This window comes from Nerophis ophidion, linkage group LG03 (genome assembly GCF_033978795.1).
Source record: "Nerophis ophidion isolate RoL-2023_Sa linkage group LG03, RoL_Noph_v1.0, whole genome shotgun sequence".
In the NCBI taxonomy this organism is placed as follows: domain Eukaryota; kingdom Metazoa; phylum Chordata; class Actinopteri; order Syngnathiformes; family Syngnathidae; genus Nerophis; species Nerophis ophidion.
This window is the reverse complement of record NC_084613.1, coordinates 31947279-31957090: the sequence shown is the minus strand read 5'-3', so window position 1 is coordinate 31957090 and position 9812 is coordinate 31947279. Positions and strand designations below refer to the sequence as shown.

Here is a 9812-nt window from a genome sequence, read left to right as displayed (position 1 = left end):
ATGAGTTGGCGACTTGTCCAGGGTGTACCCCGCCTTCCGCCCGATTGTAGCTGAGATAGGCGCCAGCGCCCCCCGCAACCCCTAAAAGGGAATAAGCGGTAGGAAATGGATGGATGGATAAATATATAAATAGATTCAATAGATGCATACGATTAATACGTATTGATACATAAATATAGATACTGTATATAAATATGATAAATAAATATAGAATTAGTCAATGAATATAGATAAATACTACAGACGGACGATTACATTAGATAAATAAATATAGATGGATACATAGATATTAATATATTACTATGTACATAACAATAGATGTATGAATATTTAAATAAATAGATACAATGGATAGATGAATACAACAAAATAGTATAGACAGATCGCTGCAGAAATGGAATTGATAAATATAGATATATAGATACAATAAATAAATACTATGGATTTTATAAATATACATACTGTATAAAATACAATAAATAAATATAACAGATAAATACTATAGATGGAAGGATGTTTGAATATATAAATAAATACAACATTTCAATAATTATAGATACATTAATACAATAGATGTATAATTAAAACAGATGGATAAATATAACTTGGTACGATAAATATAATAGATGAATAAATACATAAGAGAAATAAATATAGCTACACTATATATATATATATATATAAAAAATGAATACATAAATATGATGAATAAATATAGATGTATCCATTCATCCATTTTGTACTGCTTGTCCCTTTTGGGGTCGCGGGGGAGGCTGGAGCCTAATATATGTATAAATACAATAAATAAACATAGATGTATGAATACAATTATCAAATAAAGATATATATATATATATATATATATATATATATATATATATATATATATATATATATATATATATGTATATATCCATCTATTTTCTACCGCTGGTGCCTATCTCAGCTACAATCGAGCGGAAGGTGGTGTACATCTTGGACAAGTCGCCACCTCATTGCAGATATATTTATATATATATCAGATGCATTGATACAATACAATGAATAAAATAGGTAAAATAGATCAATGTAGATCAATATCAATGTGCTGCTCATTGTTCTTATAGACCAGGGGTCACCAACCTTTTTGAAACCAAGAGCTACTTCTTGGGTATTGATTAATGCGAAGGGCTACCAGTTTGATACACACTTAAGTAAATTGCCAGAAATAGCCAATTTGCTCAATTTACCTTTAATAAATACATCTATATATATTTAAAAAATGGGTGTTTCTGTCTGTAATTCCGTCATACGTTTTATTTTCCTTTTACGGAAGGTTTTTTGTAGAGAATAAATAATGCAAAAAACTTAATTGAACGGTTTAAAAGAGGAGAAAACAAGAAAAAAATTAAAATAAAATTCTGAAAAATAGTTTATCTTCAATTTCGACTCTTTGAAATTAAAAATTCAACCGAAAAAAAGAAATAGAAAAACTAGTTAATTCAAATCTTGTTGAAACATTTTTTTAAATAATTTATGGAACATCATTAGTAATAGTTCCTGATTAAGATTAATTTTAGAATTTTGATGACATGTTTTAAATAGTTTAAAATCCAATCTGCACTTTGTTATAAGATATAACAAATTGGACCAAGCTATATTTCTAACAAAGATAATTTATTATTTCTTCTAGATTATCAAGAACAAAAATTTTAAAAGAAATTCAAAAGACTTTGAAATAAGATTTAAATTTGATTCTACATATTTTCTAGATTTGCCAGAATATTTTGTTTGAATTTTAAATCAGAATAAGTTTGAAGAAATACTTCACAAATATTCTTCGTCGAAAAAACAGAAGCTAAAATGAAGAATTAAATGAAAATGTATTTATTATTCTTTACAATAATAATAATAAAAAAATATTACTTGAACATTGATTTAAATTGTGAAAAATTGTCAGGAAAGTAGAGGAAGGTAAAAAGGTATATGTGTTTAAAAATCCTAAAATCATTTTTAAGGTTGTATTTTTTCTTTAAAATGTTCTTTCTGAAAGTTATAAGAAGCAAAGTAAAAAAATAAATGAATTTATTTAAACAAGTGAAGACCAAGTCTTTAAAATATTTTCTTGGATTATCAAATTGTATTTGAGTTTTGTCTCACTTAGAATTAAAAATTTCGAGCAAAGCGAGACCAGCTTGCTGGTAAATATATAAGATGTAAAAAATAGAGGCAGCTCACTGGTACTTGCTGCTATTTGAGCTATTTTTAGAACAGGCCAGCGGGCTACTCATCTGGTCCATACGGGCTACCTGGTGCCTGCGGGCACCACGTTGGTGACCCTTGTTATAGACTATCATTCAAACCTCGTTAAATGAGTAAAAGTAAAAAAGTTTTTTTATGCTACAAACCGAGCAGAGGTGATAAATGTCAACATTAAAAGTCAAAAATCCATATTTAATGTCTATTCGTGACAAAGCTGCAGCAGCCAGTGGCTCGATCTTATTTTGAAAGTCTCCACCGGAAGTCCAGTCGTCGTCTACCACGGTGGACTTTGTTCTGTCGCGGACGTCTCACCGGTACCATCCGCCACCGAGCGGGCTGCTGGTCCATCGTCAGGCCGACTCTCGACATCCATCGGCGGCCTGGCGACATTGATAGAGCCGCTGACAACTGGACCAGAACCGGCACCGACCTTTCCCGCTCTAGCATGGACCGGCCCCGCAGCTGCTCGTGACACGGAGCCCACCGGCCTCGGAGGACGGATGCAGGGTCAGCGAGGACGTGAACGGTACTGAGCGGCGGTTCTTGACGTCAAGTCCATGTCGGCATCAAAGAGAGCCGCCTGAAGCCCCGTCTCCAATCACCTGGCCCACCTCGTCCCCCCCAAACTGCGGGATGAGTGAGAGCACCTGACCGCCGTGTGGGGGGGGGGGCTGCTGGCGGGAACACGCTCGGATGCGTGCGTGAGACTCCGGAGCGTGCACGCGGACAGAGGAGCTGCTTCCGGTGGGACGATGTGAAGATGATTCCGCTGCTCGCGCTCGTGTGGCTCGTGGGCGGCTTCGTGCACTGCGCGCACGGCCAGGGCGTGTACGGTAAGCACGTGCGTCGTGTGACCTTGTCGTGATTGGCGGCGTGTGCGCGCGACCCGGCGACAACAGGTAGGCGCGTGCGCGCACACACACACCTGCGCAAGGGACGAGCGGCGGCCAGGTCACGTGACGTCGCACGCCTTGGCCGCCGAACACCTGTCAAGGTCACCTGTCACATATCACACCTGTAAATGCGCCTGGAACCTTCTGTGACGTCATCGTGACGATCACTTCCTGTCTCGTGTCACGTGACCGCCTGGATTACATGGCCTCTTACATCACTGTGTGCGTGCGTGCGTGCGCGCGCATGTGCGGGATTAGGCAGCAACATCTGTGCATGTGTGCCTCGTGCACGCTCTTCATCATCATCATCACTTCCTGCTCAAAATCATCTGGCACCACCTGACCTTTGATCTCAGCGCACAGGTCAACCATCCTATGAACTATGAAGTCACTTAAAGTACGAGTGAACTCATGAAATAATTGTTACATTCATGCATGAATTATTAATAAATGAAGTACGAATGAATGAATGAATTGTTCAGTTTAAGTATTAATAAATGAATGGATTAATTAATTGTTCGGTTTAAGTTTGAATGAATGAGTGAATTGTTCAGTTCATGTATGAATGAATAAGTAGGACTGAATGAATGAGTGAAGTATGAACGTATGAAGTCACTTTTAAGTCCACATACGAGTGAATTAATGAATGAATTATTATATTCATGTATGAATTATTAAATAAAGTACAAATGAATAAATTGTTTAGTTTAAGTATGAATGAATGAAGTCACTTTGTGGTCCAAATATGAATGAATTCCCATCCATGCATCCATCCATCCGTTTTGTACCGCTTATTCCCTTCGGTTGGAGTGAATGAATCATTATATTCAATGTATGAATTATGAATTCACCAAAAATGATTCCCAGGCGCGGCCACTGCTGCTGCCCACTGCTCCCCTCACCTCCAAGGGGGTGAGCAAGGGGATGGGTCAAATGCAGAGGACAAATTTCCCCACACCTAGTGTGACAATCATTGGTACTTCAACTTAACTTTAACTTAAAAAATGAAGTACGAATGAAGGATGAAGTACGAATGAAGGAATGAATGGATGAATTATTCAGTTTAAGTATGAATAAAGGAGGTACAGTAAGTATGAACGAATGAAGTCACTTTTAGGTCCCAATACGATTTAAATCATGAATGAATTGAATTAGTCAATGTATGAATTATTAAATGAAGTACGAATGAATGGCTCAGTTTAGGTATGAATAAATGAATTAGGCTGGAATTAATTAATTGTTCAGTTTAAATATGACTGAATGAATGAGTTAAGGATGAAGGAATTAAGTCACTTTTAGGTCCAAATACGAATGAATTCATGAATGAATTAATATTAAATGAAGTAGGAATGAATGAACTGTTCAGTTTAAGTATAAATGAATGAATGAGTCAAGTATGAACGTATGAAGTCACTTTGAAGTCCACGTACGAGTGAATTCCTTAAATAACTAATTAATGCATATATTATTAAATGAAGTACGAATGAATGAATGATTTAAGTATGAATTGATTAAGTCACTTTTAGGTCCAAATACGAATTAATTGTTATTAAAGTAATTACAAATGAATGAATTGTTCAGTTTAAGTATGAATGAATGGATGAGTTAAGAATGAATGAAGGAAGTCACTTTTAGGGCCAAATATGAATAAATTCATGAATGCATTATCATTAAATAAAGTTCTAATTACAGTAATTAATTGTTCAGTTTAAGTATGAATTAACTAATAATTGAATGAGTTAAGTATGAACGTATGAAGTCCACATATTAGTGAATTCATTAAATGATTATTTTATTCATGTATGAATTATTAAATGAAGTATGAATGAATGAATTGTTCAGTTTAAGTATGAATGAATGAAGTCACTTTTAGGTCCAAATACAAATTAATGATTATTAAATGAAGTACGAATGAATGAATTAATTAATTGTTCAGTTTAAGTATGAATGAATGAAGTAACTTTTAGGTCCAAATACAAATGAATGATTATTAAATGAAGTACGAATGAATGAATTAATTAATTGTTCAGTTTAAGTATGAATGAAAGAAGTCACTTTTAGGTCCAAATAAGAATTAATTCATGAATGCATTATTATTAAATAAAGTACAAATTACAGTAATGAATTGTTCAGTTTAAGTATGAATTAATTAATGATTGAATGAGTTAAGTATGAATGTATGAAATCACTTTGAAGTCCATATATGAGTGAATTCATTAAAAATCTATTTCATTCACGTATAAATTATAATATGAAGTACAAATGAATGAATGAACTGTTCAGTTTAAGTATGAATGAATGAGTTAATGAATGAATAAAGTCACTTTTAGGTCTAAATACGAATTATTCATGAATTAATTATTAAATGAAGTATGGATGAATAAATGAGTTAAGTATGAACGTATGAAGTCACTTTTAAGTCCACGTACGAAAGAATTAATGAATTAATTATTACATTTATGTATTAATTATTAAATGGAGTACGATTGAATGAATGCTCAGTTTAAGTATAAATACATGAATTAGGTAGGAATTAATTATTTTTTTCAGTTCAAATATGAATTAGTTAAGTATGAATGATATTAGTTAAGTATGAATGAATGTGTTACGTGTGAATGTATGAAGTCACTTTTAAGTCCACATACAAGTGAATTCATGAATTAATTATTACATTAATGCATGAATTATTAAATTAGGTCAAAATGAATGAATGAATTGTTCAGTTTATGAATGAATGAATTAAGTATGAACGCATGAAGTCACTTTTAAGTCCAAGTTTGAATGAATTCATTAATTATTTATTATATTCATGTATGAATTAATAAATGAAGTACGAATGAATGATTGACTTAATTAGTTTAAGTATGATGAATGGATGAGTTAAGTATGAATGAATTAAGTCACCTTCAGGGCCAAGTACAAATTAATACATTAATTCATTATTATATTCATGTATAAGCCCTGCGATGAGGGCGACTTGTCCAGGGTGTACACCGCCTTCCGCCTGATTGTAGCTGAGATAGGCACCAGAGCCCCCCGCGACCCCAAAGGGAATAAGCAGTAGACAATGGATGGATGGATGGATTCATGTATAAATGATTAAATGAAGTACAAATGAATGAATGCATTGTTCAGTTTGAGTATGAATGAATGAATGAGTTAAGGATGAATATATGAAGTCACTTTGAAGTCCAAGTACAATTTAATTTCCGGAATTAGTCATTACATTCATGTATGAATGATTAAATTAAGTACGAATGAATGGTTAGTTCAGTTTAAGTATGAATGAATGAATAAGTTAAATATGAATGAATGAGGTATGTATGAATGACTAAAATAACTTTTAAGTCAAAGTACAAATTAATTCATGAATTAATCATTACAATCATGTATGAATTATTAAATGAGGTACAAATTAATTAATTATTTGTTCAATTTAACTATGAATGAATTAATAAAGTAAAGTATGATTAAATGACAATCATTTACGTATCCCATCAAAGTACAACTAAATAAATTAATTGTTCAGTTAAAGTATGATGAATGAGTTAAGTATGAATGAATGAATGTTTATGTCAACATACGAATGAATGCATGAATGATTAAATTAAAGTATGAATGTATTTATTTTATTTAAGTACAATTTAATGAATTAATTGTTCACATATAGAATGAATGAATGAGTCCAGTATGAATGAACGAATGTTTAAGTCAACATACGAATCAATGCATGAATAAATACATTAATGTATGAAGTAATAATGGATTAACCATTTTATTAAAGTAAATGGTATTAATCAATTGTTTAGTTATAGAATGAATGAATGGGTTAAGTATGCATGAGTGAATGTTTAAGTCAACATGAATGCATGACTAATTAAAATAAAGAATGAATCATTCATTTAAACTAAGAAAAGATAAACTCTCTAGTCATCACACAAATGAATTAATAGATTTTCCAGTTATAACATGAATGATTACGGTGTGAATGAATTTATGTTTCCATCAATGTATGAATTAATTAATACGTTGTTAAATTCAAGTAAAAATTAATTAATTAATTCTACAGAATGAAATAATGTTTAAGTCAACATATGAATGAATTATTAAATTCAAATATAAATGAATGAATGTAAAGATTATATAATATAAATGAGTGAATGATTTACTTAAAGTATGAATAATGAATGAATGTGTCAGCCAAAGTACACATGGCTTAACAAATAAAGTACTACATTAAAGTACTCGAAAATGATTGTTGAATTAAAGTATGGATGAATAATTATATAAATGTATGAATGAGTGGATAATTACATTCAAGTCGAATGAATGAGTGAATGAGTACATTGAGTACTAATGATGAGAAGTTAAACTTTATAATGTTTAAATTAATTTTACATTCATTAAACTTTTTATTTTATTAACTTTATATTCAAGAAAATGTATAATATTTTATTAATTTTACATTCATTAAAATGTATAATATTTTATTAATTTTACATTCATTAAAACATTTGTACATATCATTTTTTTTACATTAATTAAACTTTATAATCTTTTACATTCATTCAAGTTTATTTCAACAAAATATCATCTTCTCAGTGACAGGGGGCGGAGTCAACTCATGAGCATGGGCATAGGCCACACCCACAAAAGAGCGCCTTCTCTTTGAGCTTCCTGTTTCATCTTAGCTTCTTCCTGTTTCCCCTTAGTGTCTTCCTTTTCCTCTTTCCATCTTCCTGTTTCCTGCTACTTTCTTCCTGTTTCCCCTTAGTTTCTTCCTGTTTTTTCCTAATGTCTTCCTGTTTTTTCTTACCTTACAGGTGATTGTTTGTTTTTACGTGCAATAAGTCACAGGTGATGACTCGCTTGTTTGTTACCTGCAATTAGTCACAGGTGATGACTTTTTTGTTTGTTACGTGCAGTTATTCATAGGTGATTACTCACTTGTTTGCTACCTGCAGTGATTTACAAGTGATGACTCTTTGTTTGTTACCTGCAATTAGTCACAGGAGATTACTTGTTTGTTTGTTACCTGCAATTAGTCACAGGTGATGACTCACTTGTTTAATACCTGCAATTAATCACAGGTGATTACTCGTTTGTTTGTTACCTGCAATTAGTCACAGGTGATGACTCGCTTGTTTGTTACCTGCAATTAGTCACAGGTGATTACTCACTTGTTTGCTACCTGCAGTTATTCACAAGTGATGACTCGTTTACTTGTTATCTGCAATTAGTCACAGGTGATGACTCGTTTATTTGTTACCTGAAATTAATCACGGGCAGCACGATGGTAGAGGGGTTAGTGCATCTGCCTCACTATACGAAGGTCCTGAGTAGTCCTGGGTTCAATCCCGGGCTCGGGATCTTTCTGTGTGGAGTTTCCATGTCCTCCCCGTGACTGCGTGGGTTCCCTCCGGGTACTACGGCTTCCTCCCACCTCCGAAGACATGCACCTGGGGATAGGTTGATTGGCAACACTAAATTGGCCCTAGTGTGTGAATGTAGGTGTGAATATTGTCTGTCTATCTGTGTTGGCCCTGTGATGAGGTGGCGACTTGTCCAGGTTGTACACCCCTTCTGTCCGATTGTAGCTGAGATAGGCACCAGCGACCCCAAAGGGAATGAGCGGTAGAAAATGGATGGATGGATGGAATTAATGGACCAATTGGATTTAAGACTAACTTGTTTGTTACCTGCAATTAGTCACAGGTGATTACTCACTTCTTTGCTACCTGCAGTTAATCACAGGTGATGATTCGCTTGTTTGTTACCTGCAATTAGTCACAGATGATTACTTGTTTGTTTGTTACCTGCAATTAATCCCAGGTGATGATTCGCTTGTATGTCACCTACAATTAGTCACAGGTGATGACTCGTTTATTTGTTACCTGCAATAAAGCACATGTGATTACTCGTTTGTTTGTTACCTCCAATTAGTCACAGATGATTACTTGTTACAATTAGTCACAGGTTGTTTGTTACCTGCAATTAATCCCAGGTGATGATTCGCTTGTATGTCACCTACAATTAGTCCCAGGTGATGACTCGTTTATTTGTTACCTGCAATAAAGCACATGTGATTACTCGTTTGTTTGTTACCTGCAATTAGTCACAGGAGACTACTCGCTTGTTTGTTACCTGCATTTAATCACAGGTGATGACTCGCTTGTTTACTACCTGCAATTAATCACAGGTGATTACTTGTTTTTTTGTTCCCTGCAATTATTCACAGGTGATGACTCGCTTGTTTGTTACCTGCATTTTGATTGATTGATTGATACTTTTGTTAGTAGATTGCACAGTTCAGTACATATTCCGTACAATTGAACACTAAATGGTAACACTCCAATAAGTTTTTCAACTTGTTTAAGTCGGGGTCCACGTTAATCAATTCATGGTACAAATATATACTATCAGCATAATACAGTCATCACACAGGTTAATCATCATAGTATGTACATTGAATTATTTACATTATTTACAATCCGGGGGGTGGGATGAGGAGCTTTGGTTGATATCAGTACTTCAGTCATCAACAATTGCATCAACAGAGAAATGTGGACATAGAAACAGTGTAGGTCTTATTTAGTAGGATATGTACAGCCAGCAGAGAACATAGTGAGTTCAGATAGCATAATAACAAGTACAGTATATACATTAGAAGTACATTTG

General features: G+C 33.6%; 1 protein-coding gene across 1 annotated transcript in view; it reads left to right on the top strand.

Moving 5' to 3' along the window:
- The first annotated feature begins 2495 nt into the window (after window positions 1-2495).
- The window catches only part of mdga2a (MAM domain containing glycosylphosphatidylinositol anchor 2a), a 32005-nt gene continuing 24688 nt past the window's right edge, over window positions 2496-9812 (top strand). The window contains exon 1 of the mRNA XM_061894869.1: window positions 2496-3074. Coding sequence (XP_061750853.1) covers window positions 3002-3074 — 73 coding nt within the window. The 5' untranslated portion in view covers window positions 2496-3001. The remainder of the gene's footprint in view (window positions 3075-9812) is intronic.